The sequence below is a fragment of the Nannobrachium achirus genome (assembly GCF_963921795.1).
Source record: "Nannobrachium achirus genome assembly, chromosome: 11".
In the NCBI taxonomy this organism is placed as follows: domain Eukaryota; kingdom Metazoa; phylum Chordata; class Actinopteri; order Myctophiformes; family Myctophidae; genus Nannobrachium; species Nannobrachium achirus.
The window spans coordinates 5,143,154-5,169,827 of NC_137820.1; the positions used below are offsets into that span (position 1 = coordinate 5,143,154).

A 26,674-nucleotide genomic window follows, 5' to 3' on the forward strand; every position below is an offset into this window, starting at 1 on the left:
GAGCGACTGTGGTTCTCAAAACGTTTATTTTGACCATCATAAGTAAACATCATAACATAACTACGGCCATACTGTACCCTGATTGGTCGAGGACTGTCTGGCCACCTCTGAAACCGAATCTAGCTATGCTCGCAACACGTGGTGGAAGTCCTTATATGGTCAGCACACATTCTAGTGAGGAGGATGAATGGAAAATGTACCAATTATATTTTTATTTGAATGAAATACAATCACTGAATATACATTTAAGGGCTGATTCATACTCCACTTTTAGAGATGAATTTGTTTTAGGGAATCACAAAGTCTCTGTGGCACCGAACAGCCAAATAAATGACAGGAAGCCCTAAAGGGCGAGGTCGCACCATGTCTTGGCCGTCCGGCCAAAGGGATTTGGTTCCCCTGGCATCACAGTGATTATATATTGGCATTCACAGATATGGTCTTAACCCATTTAGAACGTGTACACATTATTGTGTATCATTGTTTTATGCTTTAACTATTGAAAAAATAGCAGATATACAAGCTCACAGCTGCGAGCTTGTAGATCTGCTATTTTTGAAAAATCGTGAAAATTAGAATTTTGACCCGATTCTATGAGTGTCTTTTGAATCCTTCTAAGATTTTTTGAAAAACCTAATGTTTCTATGTCAGCAATCTGGCCAGCCATCGTCAAAGAAAAGGTCCTTTTCACTTTACTGGAGCTCAGTTAGTCTGTTCTTGAGAGACTACCATGTCAGTGGTTCTCAAAACTTTTCATGTGAAGGACCCCCAAAATGATATTTATTTGGCCACGGACCCCCATCTCAAAATATTTAGTTCCAGGGACCACCCAGAAGCAAAATTTGAGTTACAAACGTTCGCTTTGAAAATGCATATATTCAAAGATTTGCACACATTTTCACGACTTTTTCAAAAATAGCAGATCTACAAGCTCGCAGCGACCTCGCTGTGACCTTGTAGATCTGCTATTTTTCACTGGTAGTTTAGGCTATATCCCACAGGACTTCATGCAAGGTTGACATTTCTCTATTATAAATCCTTGTGTGTTTTGAGTGGTCTCGTGTAATATTGTAATATTTTGAAATATGGACTTTTGATATTCATGAGCTGTATCATGTATGCCATCAAAATGTTAACAAAAAAAGGGTTCGGAATAATTCACTGAAGAATTTAATGAAAGTATCAAGAAATAATATGAAAGTTTCTAGAAAATGTACTTTTACACAATATTCTAATTTTTCGAGATCCGTACACTTATAGGCCTACTGTATGTTGGTCTGTTTACTGAGTGAGAGATTAATCATCTGGGGACCACCCAAGGGGTCGCGACTCCCGACCCCACAGGTTGAGAACCTCTGGTCTAGTCTCTCTTCGTGGTTCCACTGTCTCTAACCCCCCACAGGGGGCGCAGTGGAGCCGCTATCCAGCCAGCAACCCGGAACCAGCAGCTACACTGTAGCCAGACATCAATCACTACTACTGCTCTGTTCTGTGATCTGCTGTGAGTCTGCCTCTGTTTGTTTAGTTCACTTTACTTTAGACTGTGTTTAAAACCTCCTCAAAGCCATAGACAACACGTACACAACACTGTAGTGAAGAGAGCGTCGTTCCAGATGAGTGTGGAATCTGTGGTTGTTGATCAGATCTTCACACCAGGACTGTAGAAGACAAGATCTGTTCCTAGTAGCAGGTAAGGAAAAGAAAGAACAAACTGCTTTAACTTCAACCCTGCTGGTAGTGGGGGAAACAATTCAGATGTTTTTTACTTAGTAGGTAAAAGTATCAATACTGCTATGTATAGAAACGGATCTGTTACAAGTTAAATACGTCCTGGAATTCAAAGTTTTACTTGAGTAAAAAAAAAAGTCGAAATGTATTGCCATCAAAATGTACCGACAGTAGAAAGTAGGCTACTCGGTATGCAGAATGTCCTGATTCACAAGTTTTAAAATCTGTACCAAAACATATTTTGAACATAGCAGATCTACAATGCAACGCATTGTGAGCTTGTAGATCGGCTATGGGCTGAAGTGAGTGGATATAATGTAAGATCATGTGATAATAATCAAAATCTACAAAGTAACTAAAGTTTTCAAATAATTGTAGTGGAGTAAAAAAAAAAGTGCAACATTTGTCTCTGAGATAGGCTAATAGAAGTAGGCTAGTATAGAAGTAAAAGTAGGTTATTGGAAATTGGAAATACAGGCTATAAGAAAAACAGTACAGCCTACTTGAGTAAATGTACTCAGTTACTTTGGTTGTGGGGAGAAGGAAAGTGTTGTTTGAGATCTGTCTCATAGTGTGGTGTGGGTCTATAGATCTGTTGGTGTGGGTCTATAGAATGCTAGACATGTTGTTTACGGGACTTTAGCCTACATATCAGCCTACATATCAACTAGCCATACATCATAACTCTTGTAGATCACTTATATTGGGACGTTAGTTAGAGAGTAAACGTCCCAATATAAGCGACCTCTACAAGAGTTATGATTTATGGCTGCATATCAGCCATACTCAGATGTTTTATCTATCTGTTTATCGTGATGTTGTCCTTATGCAACCATACTGTCTATGTTATAATCTGTTGATCGTTCATGTTAGTTTCAAACGGAGACCTGCAGAACATTAGCGTTATTTTTACTTACGCTACTGACTGTTTATAATCACTGTAATAACGTATGATGTGTGAGCGATGCAGTGATGCAAGCTTCTGAAGTTGATGCCAAAGAAAAGACAGAAATCAAGTTCTAGGCTACATTAGTGCATGTTGTAGGCTTGTGTGTGTGTGTGTGTGTGTGTGTGTGTGTGTGTGTGTGTGTGTGTGTGTGTGTGTGTGTGTGTGTGTGTGTGTGTGTGTGTGTGTGTGCGCGCGCGCGCGTGCGTGTGCGTGCCTGCGTGAGTCAGTGAGAGAAGAGTTGTAAGACAACTGCTATGGTCTCTCTCTCTCTCTCTCTCTCTCTCTCTCTCTCTCTCTCTCTCTCTCTCTCTCTCTGTGTGAGTGTGTGTGCCCTGTCAGGTTAGGAATTCCAGACAGCTGAACCCCCCCCCCCCCTTCACACCTCCCCCCAGGGGGGGAGAGAGAGAGAAGGAATGACAGGGTCACTGTGGCTACAGGCTACTGTAGAATACCTGTGTGTGTGTGTGTGTGTGTGTGTGTGTGTGTGTGTGTGTGTGTGTGTGTGTGTGTGTGTGTGTGTGTGTGCGCGCGGGGGGGGGGGGGGGTCAAAGATTTTGAAAACAATAACAATGGATTTTTTTTGTAATGCAAAAACTGGAACAAAACATTCAAAGTGTGAGGGCAGAAGGCAGGCACAAAGGAGAGGTAAAAGCAAAGATAGGATTTTAGTCTCTCATGAACAGACTCTGCGAAAAGGAACTTTGTTTTGACGATGGCTAGACAGATTGGTCCTCTCTTAAAAGAGTCCACTGACTGGAGTAGGAGCAGAAGGCCTGGTCGCCTGGGTTCTTATGTAGACTTGGTCTTAGGGGTTTTGGAGGAGGTTAGTGTGTTTGGAGAACAGAGGTTGCCAGTCGAGGGTTATGACCAATGACAAATAACTCCCATTCCTCCCAGTCCCATGCGTGAAATACCTGAACTTGTCAACTGTTGAACTGTTGTGACAGGAATTACAACCTCCTTATGGACTACCAACCATTATGGCTTTCACTGCACTGTGCAGAGTATGTATATCAGAACTACTGAACATATAAACACTATCTCTACAGAGTAGATCTCTAGACCAGTATTGTTCAACCTCTTTCATATCGAGGACCATTGTTTTGATGGCATTTGAGCCACGGACCACCAGCTGTTGACATTTAGCCTCCCAGACCCAAGACTCAGAATCATTTGTTGTTGTTGGATAAGGTTTTGTCTAGGAGTCCATCAATGCTGTGCTGTATTGATGTGGTGGAGAGATAACCGGCAAACGTTGATCAAAGTTACTCTTCTTCTGTATATTCTATAATTTGTATAAACTTCTTAAGTAACACAGATGTTTAACAATAATTTAGGGTCCATTTGGTTTCATTTTTTATTTTATCTTTCCAATCTCATCAGTTACATATCTATAAGGGTCCATTTGGCTCCCTAACTAATAATCACCTTTTAGCTGGGGACCACCTGGAACCCTCTAAGGGACCACTGGTGGTCCCCGGACCACTGGTTGAAAACCACTGCTTTAGACCTACTGTACATAATATGAGTCGTAAAAAAAACACACACACACAAATACTAACTAATCACCTTTTAGATGGGGACCACCTGGAACCCCCTCAAGGACCACTGGTGGTCCCCGGACCACTGGTTGAAAACCACTGCTGTAGACCTACTGTACATAATGAGTCGTAAAAAAAAATAATAATAATAATACTAGAAGCAGTGCTCTTCCGAGCACAGGTCTCCAGTCCACCAGGCCAGGCGTAGACCTTTCATGGCGCCACCATGAGGCTGATTTGATCATTTTGTAGTGTAATTTCTTCCTTGGCCTTTTGTGAATGTGCGTGCACAATTTCATTACAATTGCACGCTGTGTTCATGATTTGAGGCATTTTGTTCGAAACGGATCAATCCTGCAAAGTTTGGAGGCCAATCTTAGCCAATCAGGATGGAATATTTTATATGGGACAGATCCGTCTTGATCATATGACTGTAGAGATGCTGTGTACTGATTGTGTTAATTTTGGGTAAAATCTGAAGGAGTAATATCCAAAAATGTGTCTTACATAAGTCGGCCTCCTGGTGGCGCTATAAAAGGCTGATGTGAAAAATGCAAGGAAAGGGTTTTTCCTTGGCCTCTAGGGAGTGCGCTTACAAAGTTTGAAACTGATCGGTGGAGTTACAGGTAAAACCACGAATTGGCCTGTTATAGCGCCACCATGAGGCTGATTTCAAAGATTTGAAGTGGCATTTCTTCCTCGGCCTAGTGGGTACGTGTGTGCGCGATTTCATGTTAATTGCACTCTGCGTTTGTGATTTGAGGCATTTTGTCCAAAACGGACCAATCTTACAAACTTTGAAAGCCAATCTCAGCCAATCAGGATGGCATATGGACAATCAGACAGATCCATGTCGATCACATCACTGTAGAGATACTGTCTACCGATTTGCGTGGTTTTTGGACAAAATCTGTAGGAGTAATGACCAAAAGGTAGTTTTGCACAAATTGGCCTCCTGGTGGCGCTAGAACAGGCCCATGTGAAAAATGTGGGGCAGAGGTTCTGAATTGGCATCCAGGGAGTGTGTGTGCTCAGTTTGGCAGCGACCGGGCCAACGCCTCCGGAGATTAGCTGGTAACAAACTTTATGGACGGGCGGACTGAGGCGAAAACAGTCTCTCCCCATGCCTTCGGCTGTTGAAGACAAAAACGCCTACTGTGCAGTGTGCAATTACCGCTGTCTATTCTCTAATCTCTTTACATCAGGGGTCTTCAACAGGGGGTCCGCGACCCCTAGGGGGTCCGCGGAGGTACTGCAGGGGGTCCGCGAAATTATTGCTTAAAAAAAAAAAAAAAGATTTCAATTTTTTTTTTTTTTTTTTTTTTCATTTTTCACATTTATGTTAAAAAATAAATCATGATTCTATCCATTTTGAATAGCTTGAATACATGATTACTATGCAATTGACAGATTGTTGATATTATTGACATTGGTTCTCAGTTAATAAGTAGTATATTTAGAAATGGTAGTGGTACGGCCCACCCTGCTCGCTGTAACTTGTACATGTTTAAAATAAAAAATATGTCGTAGCCCCCACCCCCCCACCCTACGATATGTCGTAGCCCCCACCCCCCCACCCTACGAGGTGGTAGGGGGTCCCTGCTCCATCTCTCCATCAGTTTGGGGGTCCCCGGCCTGAAAACGTTGAAGACCCCTGCTTTACATTATGTGTTTCTTTTGCCTTGCCCCAGCGACTAATGGATGTACACAGCATGTGTTTGATACATTAATGTTGGTCTCAGAACTGTAGTAGTTACACGCTGTCTGATGGATTTTTGTCAATTCAAAAAGCTGTTTGCTTCAGTAGTTGCTGTTTGCTGTAGTTCTCCATCTACTCTTTGCTTTTAAAATGCACAAAAAGAAATATTCATATGGGACTGTTGCACATAGAGTAATTATGTAATGTGCAGCTCTGAAATGCTTGCATTGTATAATTAGTCATGACATATAAAACAAATAGTCAAATATTCCACACAAAAGGTTTCTGCAAAACATCTCCAGGTGTTCCCCTGGAGAACTAGCCCCCCACAAAATGTTATGTGCACCGCTGATGTATTCTAGCAGACAGTTTTTTCCAAGTTGCACTGTGACATAGCTCTGTTTACAGTCGTTACCAACTCCAACTGTACATACTTTCCCCAATTTTATTATGTTTTTGACACTTGCCTTGACAATGTAAACGCATGTTTTCTCATGCCAAAAAAAGCTCTGTTGAGAGGGGGGAGTGCATGAAAGTGAAAGTGTTGCTCAAAGCTTACAGGCCCTGTCATGCAAACATGCTTTTTTCCCCCCCCCCTTTTGCCCTGTGCTTTCTTCATCTTTAATGTCTTCAATTTTAAGTTCATTTGAATTTGAAGTGAAACTGGGGACGAGAGCCTTCTCTGTCTTGACAAATTGTCATTGTTTTCTAAGGACAATCATTTCCCTGCTCTGAAAGGACATGGGGGGTCTGACCATTAGTCTGACCGCCCATTATTCCCATGTCAGTAGTCTGACAGATTAGCATGAGGTTAGGGGTTTGAGGGGGGGGGGTTAGTTGTAATAAAGGGGGGTCGTTGAACCGAGGGTCCTCGGGAACAATGGGTCGTTGGAGCGAAGCCACCACGATGCCACCGATTGGGCTGTCACCGCCATCAAGCAGTGGACAAATTCAATTGTCCTGCAAATAATTAATTGCGGTTCATGATTCAATTGTGTTTTTTGACGTTGACATAAATACAATTAAAGGTAGGTTAAGTGATTTTCTTTGGTTGAAATAAGTCTTAAATAGGAACTCTGGGAGGATACGGGATAAACAAGTGTTTAACTTTGAAGCCATACATACGGTACATATCACTTACTCTACCTTTAAGGCTTTGTGCAGAAAAAATGCACATATCGATGGCCAAAGCGCAAAACCTCCTATCTGCAAATTTCATGATTTTTGGATTTCACTTGAAATGAGGACAACAGGCTATGCTGCACATGGTCAGTCTGTCTGCAACATCGTTCTGCCCCTCATTTTGCCAAAAATGTCACGTGACTAAAAATAGTAGATAGGTTTTAATGTTGAACACACATTTTCTTTTTCTTTTTCCCAACAAAGTGAATTTTTCAGCTTTGGCCATCGATATGTGACAAATAACTTGACATGACTCGAAATGACTGATAATGATTGGTAGCGACAATCTAAATAAATGGCTGTTGTGAATTTAGGAAGACCCTCGTGGGGTCCTAAGAGTACCAGGGTGCTGGGGACCTACCCTGGCTTGGCCAGACTATATACTAATGCAGCTAACTAACTGCAGTATAGCCAATCAGGGGCACTCACGATTATGGAGCCACAAATATGAAGAGCTAGCACACTAGACCATCCCCTCCTTGTTTTAACATGGGTGGATTGTCTAGCTGTGCTAGGCTACTGGTAAGCGGCTATTCAGTTGAAGAAATCCTCTGTTGAAAAGCGGTGGGCCCGGGGACAACACCATGACACAAGGCAGTATCATGAGACTAGTTTATGTTTATTACACACAGGGAATACATATAGAGTTGAGTTGGACACATGACGTGGCTAGAAGATAGATATAGGACATAAAAAGAACTTAAGATGTTCACAATCTAACGCAGTGGTTCTCAACGCGACCCCCAAAATAATAATATTTTAACTGGGGACCCCCCCGCCCTACGAGCACTAAGAGTTGAAGCATTACATTTTGTAGAACACAGTTCTATTGTGAAAATAGCAGATCTACATGCTCACAACGGCGTTGTGAGCATGTAGATCGGCTATTTTCCCAATTTCAGCCTCTAATATTTGACAATTTGGCCAATGTTTAATTTGTAATTTTAGATGTATTAAAAAGTCCTTAAATTGTCACTTTAAAAATGTGCAGATGCCCTCTATACACAATATACGTTATATTGGTTTGTTTACTGTTGAGTTAGAAAACAATACAATGCTGCACGTTAGGTTAATCATCTGGGGACCCCAAAACAATATTTGGGGAACCCCTTGGGGGTCCCGACCCACAGGTTGAGAACCACTGATCTAACGGATGAATCTCGTATCAATAACATAGATGTCATTACATGGCCATGGATGACTATTCATAACAATGGAAATGAATTGCAGATTTATAAGATCTGCTTATTTTCACTATTGTTTTTGAAAATATATGAACACTTTTCAACAAGATGAATTCATACAGATGAATGGAAATGATTTTAAGATGATTGAATATGCAAACACAAGTGTGATTGATCAAATAACTGCGTTCAGTGGGTTATGTAATAGTGAACTGAACAGGCCCAGGCACCAAGGCTACATACCTGCCCAGAGCCCACACAAGAGTTTGTCTATGAGTGACTCACATCTTTAATTACAGTCTTCTTGTCCACACGTTGAACTGGCTTCCATTGGGACACATTGTGAACAGATACTGTAGGTGCTGTGGACAGGTGTGGACATGATGGTCAGACTCTTAACTCTAGTCTAGTGACTATTAGGGGATGCGGAAAGACTCTTTCCACAGGCTGGCTACTTAGGACAGGTCTTTATTCTTTAAGACACATTCAATGCCCCAAAAACTGTTGTTTTTGCCCCTACTTTTGAATATTCTCTGTTGCGCGTATCATGCACGCACTCTTTTAGTAATGTGAAAAAAAGTCTATATGTGTGAAGGTCCCTCTGTGAGGAAAGTCGGACCGTCAGAGTACAACATGCTGTGATCAGATCGCTCCATAGACAAACATGGAAAAAGCTTTTTTGGAAACCTCTTCCAAACAAACAAAAAAGATGCTTCCGGTTGCGTCATGACGTCATCTGGACGACGTCCTGCTGAGTAAAAATACTTTTGAGTAATCCAGTATGGCCCACAATCGCCTAGAATAGCCGAGGACACCATCTAGCGCCGAAAACATCTTTACACGTCTTGGGCACCCAAAGTGTGTCAGTCAGTCCCTCTGCCCCTCCATCTGTCTGTCACGTCACGTCACGTCACACTTTTGGCCCTACTCTAATCTCCGGCACCGTTGCCCCTATCCATGCCAAACTTTGCACACACACTCCTTTGCTGGCAAACCACAACCTCCGCCCCTGATTTCTCACATTCCGCTCTTCTAGCGCCACCATGAGGTTGTTTTTTGCTTCGTGTATACATGCAACCTTGTGTGTTTAGGGGCGGCATAGCTGAATGGTTAGGGAGCCCGCCTGGGGAACCAGAGCTCCTGGTTGTCCCAGGTTCAATTCCAGGCCAGGGTAGCAATGTCGATGTGTGTCCCTGAGCAAGACTCTTACCCCCTGATTGCTCACACGCTCCTTGTGGGCAGCAAATCAGCTGGGTTGGGCTGAAAATACTGAATTTCCTTCACGGGAGGAAATAAGTATCTATTATTATTATTATTATTGACCTGACGGTCGCTTATCTCCTGATTAGGGAGTCTTACTGGTGTTCTGAATTGGTTTTTCTTAAATTACTATTTCTATATGCATTTGATGTATTGATGTTGCTATTGTAAATCACTCTGGATTAAGAGTGTCTGCTAAATGCCTAAATTGTAAATTGTAAAAAAAAAAAGGGTGGGGGTGGGGGGGGAGACAGTAGTAAAAATAAAGTAAGAAAAACTGTTGCACAAATAGATGCTCTTGTGTTTGTTATTCAAAGATCAGTGAAACAGATGAAAACAGTAGCTCTGGGGAAGGGTTTCAGTGGTGAAGCAAGCTATAAGTTGATCCCTTCGTGTCCTGGTTGTTCTGCAGCCTGCATGCTCTGGCATGTAGAGACAGGGTGCAAACCTCCTCCCAGCACGTCATGCATTGGGAGCTCTGGGGCTTTTAGTTTGGAGTTGGCATGGCCTTATGCTGCATTCACACTGCAGATATATACTGTAGTTGAACGTTTTGCTTGCTTGGTCAATGTTATCTCAATGGAAACCAGCTTTAAAGCTTCCAAACCTTCGTTTGGTGTGTGTCCTGTATCTTTAAAGCTGGTTTCCATTGAGATAACATTGACCAAGCAAGCTAAACGTTCAACTATATATCTGTAGTGTGAATGCAGCATTAGCCAAACAATTCATACCTGATTATATTTGCATTGGTGATTTTTGGTGGGATGCTATTTTAATGACGTCACGACACGAGCACATGTAGGTATGGGACAATGTGAATACCGCGTATTACAACTATTGTGGCAGAATATAGAGAGTGCAGATATCGTGATAATCAAAATATGCTTACAACTTAAAATGTCACTGTTTCTAGCCACAACAGTAGCTGTACAAATGATGCTACAAGCTGCCCAAACATAGTTGATCTACAAGCTGAAAATAGACAATCTACAAGCAATGCATTGCATTGCAACACGGTCTTAATAGCTTCATCGGTGCATCTTAATTTACAGAGAAACTGAACTTGCTTTTGGAGCATTTTGAAATCAGAGTAATGTCACTGGTCATGTTTACAATCCCCCGAGTGTTAAAATTCACCAATGAACCCGTACATCTATGTGGTTACATTTTGTATAACACCCTCTGAGTTTAATTAATGGGTTTAAGACTCAAGATGTGGTGTTTGTTTGGTCGTTGATGTGACAACAGCCCATGTCAGGTCAGGGTCAGTCGCTCCCCACAGCAGCAGCGACAGCGAGCTGGGAGACGTGCTGCTGCTGGTGGAGGAGGAGGAGGAGGTGACAGGCAGCATGTGTCACTGTTTTCAGTGTGTTGACTGGGATGTCACCTCAGAACCAGCAGTAAAACATCAGTGTGTTGACTGGGATGTCACCTCAGAACCAGCAGTAAAACATCAGTGTGTTGACTGGGATGTCACCTCAGAACCAGCAGTAAAACATCAGTGTGTTGACTGGGATGTCACCTCAGAACCAGCAGTAAAACATCAGTGTGTTGACTGGGATGTCACCTCAGAACCAGCAGTAAAACATCAGTGTGTTGACTGGGATGTCACCTCAGAACCAGCAGTAAAACATCAGTGTGTTGACTGGGATGTCACCTCAGAACCAGCAGTAAAACATCAGTGTGTTGACTGGGATGTCACCTCAGAACCAGCAGTAAAACATCAGTGTGTTGACTGGGATGTCACCTCAGAACCAGCAGTAAAACATCAGTGTGTTGACTGGGATGTCACCTCAGAACCAGCAGTAAAACATCAGTGTGTTGACTGGGATGTCACCTCAGAACCAGCAGTACAACATCAGTGTGTTGACTGGGATGTCACCTCAGAACCAGCAGTAAAACATCAGTGTGTTGACTGGGATGTCACCTCAGAACCAGCAGTAAAACGTCAGTGTGTTGACTGGGATGTCACCTCAGAACCAGCAGTAAAACGTCAGTGTGTTGACTGGGATGTCACCTCAGAACCAGCAGTAAAACGTCAGTGTGTTGACTGGGATGTCACCTCAGAACCAGCAGTAAAACATCAGTGTGTTGACTGGGATGTCACCTCAGAACCAGCAGTAAAACATCAGTGTGTTGACTGGGATGTCACCTCAGAACCAGCAGTAAAACATCAGTGTGTTGACTGGGATGTCACCTCAGAACCAGCAGTAAAACATCAGTGTGTTGACTGGGATGTCACCTCAGAACCAGCAGTAAAACATCAGTGTGTTGACTGGGATGTCACCTCAGAACCAGCAGTAAAACGTCAGTGTGTTGACTGGGATGTCACCTCAGAACCAGCAGTAAAACATCAGTGTGTTGACTGGGATGTCACCTCAGAACCAGCAGTAAAACATCAGTGTGTTGACTGGGATGTCACCTCAGAACCAGCAGTAAAACATCAGTGTGTTGACTGGGATGTCACCTCAGAACCAGCAGTAAAACATCAGTGTGTTGACTGGGATGTCACCTCAGAACCAGCAGTAAAACATCAGTGTGTTGACTGGGATGTCACCTCAGAACCAGCAGTAAAACATCAGTGTGTTGACTGGGATGTCACCTCAGAACCAGCAGTAAAACATCAGTGTGTTGACTGGGATGTCACCTCAGAACCAGCAGTAAAACATCAGTGTGTTGACTGGGATGTCACCTCAGAACCAGCAGTAAAACATCAGTGTGTTGACTGGGATGTCACCTCAGAACCAGCAGTAAAACATCAGTGTGTTGACTGGGATGTCACCTCAGAACCAGCAGTAAAACATCAGTGTGTTGACTGGGATGTCACCTCAGAACCAGCAGTAAAACATCAGTGTGTTGACTGGGATGTCACCTCAGAACCAGCAGTAAAACATCAGTGTGTTGACTGGGATGTCACCTCAGAACCAGCAGTAAAACATCAGTGTGTTGACTGGGATGTCACCTCAGAACCAGCAGTAAAACATCAGTGTGTTGACTGGGATGTCACCTCAGAACCAGCAGTAAAACATCAGTGTGTTGACTGGGATGTCACCTCAGAACCAGCAGTAAAACATCAGTGTGTTGACTGGGATGTCACCTCAGAACCAGCAGTAAAACATCAGTGTGTTGACTGGGATGTCACCTCAGAACCAGCAGTAAAACATCAGTGTGTTGACTGGGATGTCACCTCAGAACCAGCAGTAAAACATCAGTGTGTTGACTGGGATGTCACCTCAGAACCAGCAGTAAAACATCAGTGTGTTGACTGGGATGTCACCTCAGAACCAGCAGTAAAACATCAGTGTGTTGACTGGGATGTCACCTCAGAACCAGCAGTAAAACATCAGTGTGTTGACTGGGATGTCACCTCAGAACCAGCAGTAAAACATCAGTGTGTTGACTGGGATGTCACCTCAGAACCAGCAGTAAAACATCAGTGTGTTGACTGGGATGTCACCTCAGAACCAGCAGTAAAACATCAGTGTGTTGACTGGGATGTCACCTCAGAACCAGCAGTAAAACATCAGTGTGTTGACTGGGATGTCACCTCAGAACCAGCAGTAAAACATCAGTGTGTTGACTGGGATGTCACCTCAGAACCAGCAGTAAAACATCAGTGTGTTGACTGGGATGTCACCTCAGAACCAGCAGTAAAACATCAGTGTGTTGACTGGGATGTCACCTCAGAACCAGCAGTAAAACATCAGTGTGTTGACTGGGATGTCACCTCAGAACCAGCAGTAAAACATCAGTGTGTTGACTGGGATGTCACCTCAGAACCAGCAGTAAAACATCAGTGTGTTGACTGGGATGTCACCTCAGAACCAGCAGTAAAACATCAGTGTGTTGACTGGGATGTCACCTCAGAACCAGCAGTAAAACATCAGTGTGTTGACTGGGATGTCACCTCAGAACCAGCAGTAAAACATCAGTGTGTTGACTGGGATGTCACCTCAGAACCAGCAGTAAAACATCAGTGTGTTGACTGGGATGTCACCTCAGAACCAGCAGTAAAACATCAGTGTGTTGACTGGGATGTCACCTCAGAACCAGCAGTAAAACATCAGTGTGTTGACTGGGATGTCACCTCAGAACCAGCAGTAAAACATCAGTGTGTTGACTGGGATGTCACCTCAGAACCAGCAGTAAAACATCAGTGTGTTGACTGGGATGTCACCTCAGAACCAGCAGTAAAACATCAGTGTGTTGACTGGGATGTCACCTCAGAACCAGCAGTAAAACATCAGTGTGTTGACTGGGATGTCACCTCAGAACCAGCAGTAAAACATCAGTGTGTTGACTGGGATGTCACCTCAGAACCAGCAGTAAAACATCAGTGTGTTGACTGGGATGTCACCTCAGAACCAGCAGTAAAACATCAGTGTGTTGACTGGGATGTCACCTCAGAACCAGCAGTAAAACATCAGTGTGTTGACTGGATGTCACCCTCAGAACCAGCAGTAAAACATCAGTGTGTTGACTGGGATGTCACCTCAGAACCAGCAGTAAAACATCAGTGTGTTGACTGGGATGTCACCTCAGAACCAGCAGTAAAACATCAGTGTGTTGACTGGGATGTCACCTCAGAACCAGCAGTAAAACATCAGTGTGTTGACTGGGATGTCACCTCAGAACCAGCAGTAAAACATCAGTGTGTTGACTGGGATGTCACCTCAGAACCAGCAGTAAAACATCAGTGTGTTGACTGGGATGTCACCTCAGAACCAGCAGTAAAACATCAGTGTGTTCGACTGGGATGTCACCTCAGAACCAGCAGTAAACATCAGTGCTGCCCTCTGACTGGGAAGATCAACATCTGCAGAGCAGCAGGTGAAAAAAGGACTGTGATCTAGACTCGGACGTCGTACCTCAGAACCAGCAGTGAAAACATCAGTGTGATTGACTCTGGATGTCACCTCAGAACCAGCAGTATGACACAAACCAGGTCAAGAGCCTTCCCTCTGGAGGGGAAGAGCAGCTAACATCTGCAGAGCCCTCCGCCGAGGGGGGAAAAAGACTGGTGATCTCACTAACTCTGTTACAAGGGCATGTCCAGAACAAAAGTAGTACTCATTATGCTGAAGGTCCCATTTCACAAGTTTTCAAATGCATAAAACATAATTTGAAAATTGCATATCTACAAGCTCACAATGTGTCACATCACCACGCATTGTGAGCTTGTAGATCCGGCAATTTTCAGACAGGTATGGGGACAGGGATCTCCATATATGATAATAACAAGAATACCTGGAATTTATATAGCGATGTTCTAAGTACTCAAAGACAGCATTCCCTTCTTAATGAGAAAAGCAAGGCCTGGGAGCTGAAGTTAGGCTTATGGTTGGAATCAAAATGCAAAAAGTTTAAAATCAAAACAAGTGCTATTTTATTGATATTAGAAAAAAGAACAGTATGAAAGTTCAAATTAATACTGCAATAGAGAGAATCAAAACCTTGGTCTTCCACTCTCTGTGTGTGTGTGTGTGTGTGTGTGTGTGTGTGTGTGTGTGTGTGTGTGTGTGTGTGTGTGTGTGTGTGTGTGTGTGTGTGTGTGTGTGTGTGTGTGTGTGTGTGGGTGTGTGTGTGTGTTACTGTGTGTGAACCCTCAGAAAGAGGAACTCAGCGTTGTGTGTGACACACTTCTCTTAGAAAATGAAAGCTGCTGTGTGTTTATATGATGTGTTTTATGACGCATCCATCGTTCGTCACAACAGCAGAGCAGTGTGTTTCCCACACGGGCCGAGGCATGTGACACAATGCCAGGTTTGCCTTGAAATTTAGTGACAACAAAAAGTGATTATGATTGTTAAACACTCTTAGTGTGTCTTTTTCTTCTTTTTCTTCCACTCACGTAGACATAGAAAGGTAGACGCCTCCTTCGGCTCTGGGGCATAATGCATAATTCATCGCGGGACAGAGGGATTCTCCATCTCTTCCGCAAGCGTCACAGAAACAGAAGTTGCTAGGCCAATCAGAAGCAGGTGGGGGCGGGTCTTTTCGTACACAGCCTGTAAGAACAGCTGAGCTGCGCAACATCAGGAACTGGATGGAAACATGCCAATAAAGCTCTGTTGAATTGAATTGATAAGTCCCGGAAAATACGCGCTGTGATTGGCCAGTAGTCACTTTGACTGGCAGCGGGTTTTTGAGCGGTGGTAAACCGCTCCATAGAGTGGTGTGCGTGTGTCTGTAGCCTTTTTCCTCAGCGTTTTGCCATAGCAAAATGTGTGTACGTAGCATCATGTTTGTCTAGTGATGTCATCATCGTATGTCTGTAGCCTTTTTCCTCAGCGTTTTGCCATAGCAAAACGTGTGTGTGTGTAGCATAGTCTAGGATGTAGCATAGTCTAGGATGTATGCTACACAAACGTTATGCAAGCACGACCACCGCTCACTTCACATTGGGTGTGATTTTTTTTCTTCTTTTTTTTGGTTGTTACACGTCACTCAAATGAATTGCAGCAGTGGATGTGGTATCTAGCTTTTTACACGCACGTACTGCGTGCGTGGCACGCAGAACCATTTTGGGCTTAATATAATAGGGTTTATAAAAGCATGATCTGACTGTCTTAGTCTTACCTTTGGCTGCGTATGTATTTATGTTGGTGTTTGTTTGTCTGTTGAAGCCCGTAGCCCAATCAGGGACCAGCATTTCTGGCAACGTCATCATTAACAGCCAATGAGGGACCAGCATTCCTGTTGATGCCAGTGGTGATGTCACTGGTATCACCAGTGGTGATGTCAGTGGTGATGTCACTGATATCACCAGTGGTGATGCCAGTGGTGATGTCACTGGTATCACCAGTGGTGATGCCAGTGGTGAGCGCACCTCATGGCGCGCTCTGCTGGCGCACAAGTAGGCCAAGTTGGCAGTTCTAGTTATGTTTTACCCCAATGGAATCGTTATAGCAGTTATTTCCTCCCCCAACATGTTCCTGTGTTATCGCTGCTGTTGTATCCTACTGACTCACCTGCCAGTGAGGACGTAGACGTAGAGCCTTTGTTCTACTCCTCCCGGGGCCCGCCCAATACTCCCTGTTGACAGGTGCCACCTTCCCCCCCCCCCACTGAGTGGCACCTGTCAGACTCAGAACATTTTGACGTGACAGAACATATGTTTCTCCTCCCAGGCCAGTGTGTCACCATCAGGTCTCCAGGATGTAGTTGAGTAAAAGTACTTAGTTACTCTGTTGTTCTGTCCTCCCCCCAGGCAGTGTGTCACCACCAGGTCTCCAGGATGCCTCAACAGAAGGACATCGTGAAGATCGCCATCCAGATGCCAGGGGCCTATCCTCAACTCATACAACTAGACCAGGTAATATACACACACTGGGGCCTATCCTCAACTCATACAACTGGACCAGGTAATATACACACACAGGGGCCTATCCTCAACTCATACAACTGGACCAGGTAATATACACACACAGGGGCCTATCCTCAACTCATACAACTGGACCAGGTAATATACACACACAGGGGCCTATCCTCAACTCATACAACTAGACCAGGTAATATACACACACTGGGGCCTATCCTCAACTCATACAACTGGACCAGGTAATATACACACACAGGGGCCTATCCTCAACTCATACAACTGGACCAGGTAATATACACACACAGGGGCCTATCCTCAACTCATACAACTGGACCAGGTAATATACACACACAGGGGCCTATCCTCAACTCATACAACTGGACCAGGTAATATACACACACAGGGGCCTATCCTCAACTCATACAACTGGACCAGGTAATATATACACAGGGGCCTATCCTCAACTCATACAACTGGACCAGGTAATATACACACACAGGGGCCTATCCTCAACTCATACAACTGGACCAGGTAATATACACACACAGGGGCCTATCCTCAACTCATACAACTGGACCAGGTAATATACACACTGGGGCCTATCCTCAACTCATACAACTGGACCAGGTAATATACACACTGGGGCCTATCCTCAACTCATACAACTAGACCAGGTAATATATACACCGGATGGAGACACTCTTCCTGGTTGAAGACTGTTTTCTTTTTACGAAACAGCGCTTCCAACGTCGCAGAGCTGAATAACACCCAACAAGACTAATGCTCTGTTAATGTGGTCCTCTGACCTGCGCGGCAGTAGTGAGTTGGCGCCGTGATGGCAACGACAAATAGTGAAAAACTAGAAGAAATGGAGTCTCCATCCGGTCGAATATTTTTCATTTTGCCCTAGAAATGTATTTTAAGCGTGTGGTGGGGGGCCCAGACCGCATCCACTAAGTAGAGTAAGCTGTCCACTGATACCTTTGGTTTGGTGAGGGGCGAAACAGTTTTTGTTAATTTTCGGACCAGACGACGGGGCTTTCCGGTTTTGCCATGCCAGGGCGGAGGTAGAGGAACATAGCGTTAGGGAGAACTCCACTAACGCTATGGACCCAGAGCTAGACTAAACCTAAACTTAAATCTAAAGTGGTGATAATATGAATGAATTAATAGGTTTTTATTTCAGCAAGACAGTTAGACATACAGAATATAGTCAACAATATATTATATAGTATCAATATTATAAGGACACATTCAAGTATCTGACAATGTATAAAGTCACCGTACTGAATTTGATGAACCATTATTGTGTTCTTCTAAAAAACATATTGTTTTTTTCTTTCTTTCTTTTGTCTTTTTTTTTCATTTCCTGAAGAGTAAATATTCTGGTCATAGCTGGTCTGTGGCCGACAGCAGAGATAAGCTGTACAACAGTGACATGTTTCCTGTAGAATAGAACCAGCTGGGGCTTACATTTATTGCAGCATGAGGCCTCTCCACTTGTGAAATCAAACTCATAATGCACGTACCATGTACTGTACCATACTGTATGTCTATTGAAGGTGGAGGTCTCTGCGCTAACTTGCTGAATTCTCAACCGTTTTTAAAGCGGTTTCTGTTTGTGTTACAAATTAACGTGTGTTTACATGACATGAGTTATGTTATCGGATAGCTGTTTAAAGGACAACTTTGCATTTTTTACAACAAGGGTTCATATTTTGGATTGTAATTAGAGAAAAGAAAATATGAGTGTTAACATCTTTTCATTCACCGCTTTCTATTGTTTTAGCCATTTTAGCTATTTGGATTTCAGTGGGTGGGGGCATGCGTGCAAGTGGCTAAATATGTATTTTTAGACACAATAAGCTAGCGATTTCTTCATTACTATTTACAATAAAACTACTAGGTCACATCTGTCTATGAAAGATTGTGGTGCATCTTGGGAATGGGCTTATCGTCTAAAAAGACATATGTAGCTACTTGTACGTGTGGCGGAGAGAGTCGCAGCCCCAGCCTGAAGCCTCAAAAGTCTAGTATCTGCCCTCATTCCATAGGGATATCCCTTTGGGGTAATGGTTAAGATATTGGACTTTCACACAGGAGACCCGGGTTCGAAGCGGGGTGGGGGGGTTCGGATCACCTCCGTTACATACGCATGGCCCCACCCACTGAAATCAAAATCATTCAAATGGCTAAAACGATAGAAAGCAGTAAATGAAAACATTTAAACACTCATATTTTCTTTTCTCTATTTACAATCTAAAATATGAACCTTTGTTGTAAAAAGAACAAAGTTGTCCTTTAAATTAAAATGTGGGGTTTCATACCAGAACAGCTTATCTCACAAAGCTGGTAACAGGTTGACCAAACTGAACAAAGGTTTAAGTCTCAGGTACTTATTATGTTATGGATGAGGCCTGTTTCCTACTGTGGAGCCGTAGCGGGCTGCCCCTGCACAGCCACAAGCCACTCAGACTGCATAACCTCTAAGCTGTAATTATGTCCTGCTCTGACACTGACAGTCCTCTTCATGAGACACGGCAGTCTATCTGCTTGTATTTCACTTAGATTTTCATTTAGACCGCGGACACATTATCATGCATCATTACTTTAACCATCATGTTATGCTCCAACTATTGAAAGAAATAGCAGATCTACAAGCTCACAGTTTTTGATAAATCCTGAAAATGTGTGCAAGTCTTTGAAAATGTTGTCTCTCAAATGTATAAAAGAAAAAGTGAAATAAGATCAAATAAGTCAATACTAAAGCAAAGGCTTTCTGAAAAATTACAAATGTTTTCTAAATCCTTCTAAGGTTTTTTGAAAACGCTTGTTTCTATGTCAGTGGTGCTCAAACATTTTCATGTCAAGGACCCCAAAAAGTATATGTATTTGGCCACGGACGCCCATCTCAGAATATTTAGTTCCACGGATCCCCAGAAGCAAAATTTGAGTTACGAATGTTCGCTTTAAAAATGCATATATTCAAAGATTTGCACACATTTCCAAGATAAAAAAAAAATAGCAGATCTACAAGCTCGCAGGTTAAAGTAATAATGCATTCCCGGTCTAAATGGCGTTAAACTGACCGGAGCTCCCCAGGGTTCCGTACTTGGCACTCTCCCTTTTTTAATTTCCCCCTCTACAATGTAGAACAGCTTTGAAGGGGATGAGTGCTCTGTGCCCCAATGATAATAAAGCGGAAACAACCAATGCCAGTTGATCAGAATCACTTCTATTGGCCCAAGCAGCAGCAGCAGCAGCAGCAGCAGCACCCACCACAAAACCTCTCTCCTGATTGGCTGAACTCCCCAGCCAACCACTAATAACAGGGCATCTTACTGGGTCTACCGCAGACTCCCGAGACCTGTGATTGGCTGACCAGCGCTGTGACCACTAATGGCAGGCCTGGCTGAAAACCCCAGACATGGAAGTGATGGTCTGGGATAGAGCTCTCCTAGCCAGACACCACTATTGTTGCTCTGTTGTTTTTTTAATGTTTGTGGGAGGCATAATCCCATAAAAGCAACTTATTACAGAGGTATGTGTGCAGCACCGCACCAGGAAAACATACCTGCAGGGTAAACTGTGCTCGTTCATGCTGTTTATAGAGTGTGAAATGCAGTGGTGGAAAAGTACTAAAATGTTTTACTTAAAGGAGTACTTCACCACTTTTCAACCTATCTTCATATAATTGGTCCTCACTAAAAAAATAGCTTTTTTTTCCCTCAGAGGAGGGATGTGGGCAGGTCAGAAACCCATTGTCTTGTGACATCATCGATTGGGAATCCAAGCTAATAGAAAATATATATATGGCTGAAGTGGTTAATGTATGTTTTATATCCAATTCTACAAAGTAACTAGTGACTAAAGTTTTCAAATTATTGTAGCGGAGTAAAAGTACAGTATTTGCCTCTGAGACTGAGAACTGGAAACACTAAATACCTCAACATTGTACTTAAGTACAGTAGGCTACTAGTATAGCAGAGTGCCTCAGCCTGTTGGCCTCAAAAGTCTAATATATCCCTTTGGTCCAACGGTTAAGATATTGGACTTCCACACAGGAGACTCTGGTTCGAATCTCTGGCGTTACACTCGTAACAGAAGAACAGTGAAGCATGGACTCTTTGAGACGTGGCTTGAAGAGCGTCGGGTTGCATTCAGAACCTGAGTATCCTGATCCAGGGCTGTCACCATTATGACATTTTACATGGCGATACATTTTATCTCAAATAATTGAGATTAACGATTTAATTGTGTTTTTGTCGTTGACAGTTACCGACACATTTCTGCTTGGCTTGTAGGCTTTGAACACAGATGGCAGATATGACACATAACCTAAATATACAAATGAATGACTGGTATATTTGACAATGTGAAATGTGTCAGTGTTTTCAGTGACCTAGCCTCGGAAACCCAGACTTTTATTTTGGCGATAGTAGTGACCAGGTTGTGTTTGTGTTTCTGTACAGAAAAAGCCTCTCTCTGCTGTGATAAAGGAAGTCTGTGACGGGTGAGTGTCTGTCTGTCTGTCTGTCTGTCTGTCTGTCTGTCTGTCTGTCTGTCTGTCTGTCTGTCTGTCTGAAGGCCCGTCCATACTTTCTCCGAAACCAAACTTTTCATCGGAAAGGTCCGTCTCAACTACAAAATGACTTCACTCCAGGGGCGTCAATTGGGTATGGCAGGGGTATGCAGCTGCCATACCCTGGGTCCAGCAGGGTGGAAAATAAAAGAAACTGTAGGGAAAAAATAAAATGTACTTCTTAAAATAAATGTATCATGCCTGTTGCTAAGGTTTGGTAACATGACTGGTGTTTCGCGCGTGCAAGACATCAGTCATGTTGCCATACCTTAGCTTTTTCTGAACTGACGCCACTGCTTCACTCGGAAAACCTCTGAAAACCATTTCCCCCCGAATCAGAGTTCAGAAAGCTGCACGTCGGAAAGTCGGAATTCTCCGACGAATGGTTCGGTGGTCGGAGAGAGAGTATATGGACCGGGCGATCAATCGATCTGTCTGTCTGTTTTTTAATTTTTTTTATCTGACTATCTGTATCTGTGTCTCTCCGTTAATTGTGTGCGTGTGCGTGCACGTGTCTGCTTGCAGATGGAACCTCCCCGGTCCTGATAACTATGCCCTCCAGTATGCAGATGGAGTTCAGACGTACATCACTGAATCGGTGAGTCAACATCAACCTGTGTGTGAATAAATTACCTTAGAATTCTACCTGATGTTAATGAATCCATTATGATGTCCATCTCTGAACACAATCTTCAGGAATCTTCAGCCAGCCAGTCAGATTTCACTGAGCTCTAAATCTCGGTTAAAAATGTATTGAAATATTGAAAAGCTCAAATATTGAAAAGCTCAAATCTTGGCGCGCACTTTGATACTTCTCTGTGATGCATGTAGTAATGATTGTGCAAAATGCAGCCCGGCGGCCACATGCGGCCTGAGGACAAATTCTATATACAGCCCGTTGCATCATTCCTCAATTGTATTATAAATGGCCCGTCAGCGCTCTGAAACAAGAACATAATAATAATTTGTCAGGATTCCTTGTTCGCTGTTGTCTCATTCGTAAGGGGTCAAAGAAAGGATATTTTATGCAAGGGATAACATCTCGCTCAGCAGTCATTATCGAGTGATAGGAGCCCGACAGGTTGATATGCCACCGACGCGAAGCGGAGGCTTATTACCCGGCTACTAAATAAAATTAATAATTCGACTCAAAACTAAAAACAAAACAAAGTATTTCCTTGTTTACAGACGGCTGAAAGTGCGTCCCCCCCAGCGTAACACGGTCGCCTTGGAAAAAAAGGAAGGGCTGGTCAAATAGAATCCATTTTCTGTTACTGCGTCGTCTATTTCTTGCCTCAAATGTTTTTTAAAACATTCTTCGCTGGGTGTTTGTTTACATGGAAGACATGTTGGATACGGCACTAAATCCACGCAGTGCAGCCTGAATACAGCAGCTGCTCTGAGCCCTTGGTTAGCGGAGCGGTCATTATACGCCTATAATTCACAGCTGATTTCAGCGCTCGACCAATCAGAATCAAGCATCCAAACAAGCCGGGTAATAATGTATTTTAACTTTGCACGTCTGGTTACATTTGATAATGTGAAATAAGGCTGAGCAATTTGCACACTCCATTGATATTAAATATTGATGATGATAGTTACATAAAATTGTTTAAATGCAATGCATATGTTTGTGACTTTGTTACGGTCCGACAGACAGTACATTATGTCAAGAGATGTAGTCGGCTCTTGGGTGTTCCAATATTTTCTAATGTGGCCCCCTTTAAAAAGAGTTTGGACACCCCTGATGTAGAATGATCAGGTAGGGCATTAATTTATGAAAGAATAGCCTACACACAAAGATTAGAGGTTTCTGCCCAACATCACGATATCACGATATATGAAAAGAGCATTTCAAATAGGTGATAAGTCAACTACTGTATTAGTCTGTGCGTTTCGGGCAATATGTTGATGGAATTGTGCACTTTACGATAAAAGCATGACATTTGGCACACAGTTAGAACATGCCATATGGAACATTGTTGGCTACAGGGACATCGCAGATTTGTCTTGGGAAGCTTGTGGGAGCCAATCAAAGTTTTACTATACAGTAAAATAATACAAGAAAGGAATGTTTTTTGTGCAAAACAAATGCTTGCATTGGATTCAGAATCATGAATAAAAAAAACTAGTTTGACCCCTCACATGCTACTTAAGGCATAATTATTTTTTTGTATTATTTTACTGTAGTAAAGTCTATGAGACTTCAATTTTGATTGGCTCCCAAATGTTTCCCAAGACAAATCTGCGATTGTATAGCCAAAAAATGTTCCATATGGCATGTTCTAACTGTGTGCCAAATGTCATGCATTTATCGTAAAGTGCACGATTTTTGCCCAAAACGCTCAGACCAATGTGAGCTCTGTGTCTAAAACCAGTTGAGCTCCACAACATTACATTCTGGCCTGCTGCCAACAGTGACAAGTCACAGTCCGTCACCAGTGTAATAATGTCTGCTATTTTTACATCCAGGAAGTCTGTAGTGTGAAGTAGAGTGCAGCTCCACAGAGATAAAACACTACCCAACTGTCTCTCTCTCTCTCTCTCTCTCTCTCTCTCTCTCTCTCTCTCTCTCTCTCTCTCTCTCACCTACATCCTAAAACACCATGTGAGATTACTGATTCTATTCGTGTGTTTCGCGTTTAGGTGACTATATTTACTGGACGTGGTTTACTGGACGTGGTTTTGTGTGTGCGTGCGTGCGTGTGTGTCAGCCCAGTGCTTATTCTGACATAAACAGTGTGCTTTTTGAGTAAACAAATGTTCTTTGTGTTCTATGTTTAAATGTTTTGTGTTTGTGCGCACTGTAGAATCGTCTGGACATCAAGAACGGCTGCATTCTGCGTCTGACCAAGGCACCGGTGAGGGAACAATCTACCAGCCTCTCACTCACTCACTCACTCACTCACTCACTCACTCACTCACTCACTCACTCGATCACTCACTCACTCACTCGATCACTCACTCACTCACTCACTCACTCACTCACTCACTCACTCACTCGATCACTCACTCACTCACTCGATCACTCACTCACTCACTCACTCACTCACTCACTCACTCACTCGATCACTCACTCACTCACTCACTCACTCACTCACTCACTCACTCGATCACTCACTCACTCACTCGATCACTCACTCACTCACTCACTCACTCACTCACTCACTCACTCGATCACTCGATCACTCACTCACTCACTCACTCACTCACTCACTCACTCACTCGATCACTCACTCACTCACTCGATCACTCACTCACTCACTCACACACTCACTCACTCACTCACTCACTCACTCACTCACTCACTCACTCACTCACTCAATTTTACATTCAAAGTTTTATTGGCATGAGAAAACATATACATCATGCGTCATCACTCGCCAAAGCAAGTGTGAAAAATCACACTTGTGTGAACTGAGCGGTGGAGGCTGCGCGTGTGTGTGTGTGCGTGCGTGCGTGCGTGCGTGCGTGTGTGTGAGTGTGAGTGAGTGCACCTTGCCTGGCCTGGCCTGGCCTGAACAACAGCGCCCCTCCCTTAACATGTGTGGTCAGAAAAGATACTGCAGGCTACATACAGACAGACACGCACACACACACACACACATACATACCCACACACACGGCCACGTATAGGAGACGGTGTCACCACTGCTCAAAAATGTAATAAAACTATTTAAGAAACACGTGTAAATGATGTTCAGTTGGAGTGGGTACAGCATTGTGTAAACAGAGCTGTCAGAGTGCAACTTGGGAAAAGTGGCTTACATAAAACCACTAATGTTCATTTGCTGTTATAAAGTTATACGTACATGTCAGCAAATGATGTCTCGTCAGAATCAAGGCAAAACACCTGGAAAAAAGGGAGTCCCAAAACCAAACACCCAAAACATCTCCGTGCCTCCGGACAACATCAACGCTGATTGGCTGTCAGGAAGCGATGGGTGGAGTCGGGGGGAAGCGAAGATCGTTTCAGTGAAGATACCGAAACAAATGGCAGCAATCTGTCAGGGGGTTGCTTGTAGATCTGCTATTTTTGTTCATAATATAATAATAACAATATAATAATATTTAACACATCTGGTGCCAACCCCGAGTTTCCCGAGTTTGTATTGATACCAACGCTGTGCCAACCCCGAGTTTCCCGAGTTTGGGCCTTTTTAGATTTTTTTTTTTTCATTTCATTTTTTCAAACATGGCAGCCATGTTTGTTTACATCTGAAGAAAACATAATGGCCCATAAATCATGAATGCCTGAACAGATTTCCAAGCGGATTTTTTTGTTTGAAAGCTGTGAACAGCATCTACACACGTGGTGCATCATCTAGGCATGGGCGTGCACTTTTTACACAATTGCACAATTACATGGAAGTCTATGGTAACCATGGCAACGCGAGACATTGAAGAGAAAAAATCATTGCAACATAAGTGTTAATAGCAATTATTTATTGCTACAATAATCGTGTAAAATATGTAATTTTCATACCCTCTCATCCCCAACTCAATCACTCACTCATGGACTCTGTGTGTGTGTGTGTGTGTGTGTGTGTGTGTGTGTGTGTGTGTGTGTGTGTGTGTTTGTCTGTGTGTGTGTGTGTGTGTGTGCGTGTGCGTGTGTGTGTGCGTGTCCATGTGTGTCCATGTGTGTGTGTGTGTGTGTGTGTGTGTGTGTGTGTGTGTGTGCGTGCGTGTCCGTGTGTGTGTGTGTGTGTGCGTGCATGTCCGTGTGTGTGTGTGTGTGTGTGTGTGTGTGTGTGTGTGTGTGTGTGTGTGTGTGTGTGTGTGTGTGTGTGTGTGTGTGTGTGTGTGTGTGTGTGTGTGTGTGTGCGTGCGTGTCCATGTGTGTGTGTGTGTGTGTGTGTGTGTGTGTGTGTGTGTGTGTGTGTGTGTGTGTGTGTGTGTGTGTGCGTGCAGGGCCGCTGTGCAGAGGACCTCTACAAGGGCATCCAGAGCTCAGACTCGGGTGTTCGGTGCGACTCGTTAAAGCAGCTGGCCAGCGTCTCAACCGACGTCACGTTTGCTCAAGAGTTCATCAGCCGAGACGGACACTCCCTATTGGTCAAGATAGTGGAGGACGCCAAAGAGTCAGTAAACCTTCTTCTTATTGGTCAAGATAGTGGAGGACGCCAAAGAGTCAGTAGACACTCTCTGTGTGTGTGTGTGTGTGTGTGTGTGTGTGTGTGTGTGTGTGTGTGTGTGTGTGTGTGTGTGTGTGTGTGTGTGTGTGT

General features: G+C 43.5%; 1 protein-coding gene across 1 annotated transcript in view; it reads left to right on the forward strand.

Moving 5' to 3' along the window:
* The first annotated feature begins 1,517 nt into the window (after positions 1 to 1,517).
* Positions 1,518 to 26,674, forward strand: part of elmo3 (engulfment and cell motility 3) — a 106,811-nt gene continuing 81,654 nt past the window's right edge. Inside the window, exons 1-6 of the mRNA XM_080737681.1 lie at positions 1,518 to 1,690; positions 16,754 to 16,858; positions 21,337 to 21,377; positions 21,972 to 22,044; positions 24,257 to 24,307; positions 26,361 to 26,530. Of these exons, the coding sequence (XP_080593807.1) occupies positions 16,781 to 16,858; positions 21,337 to 21,377; positions 21,972 to 22,044; positions 24,257 to 24,307; positions 26,361 to 26,530 (413 nt within the window). The 5' untranslated portion in view covers positions 1,518 to 1,690; positions 16,754 to 16,780. The remainder of the gene's footprint in view (positions 1,691 to 16,753; positions 16,859 to 21,336; positions 21,378 to 21,971; positions 22,045 to 24,256; positions 24,308 to 26,360; positions 26,531 to 26,674) is intronic.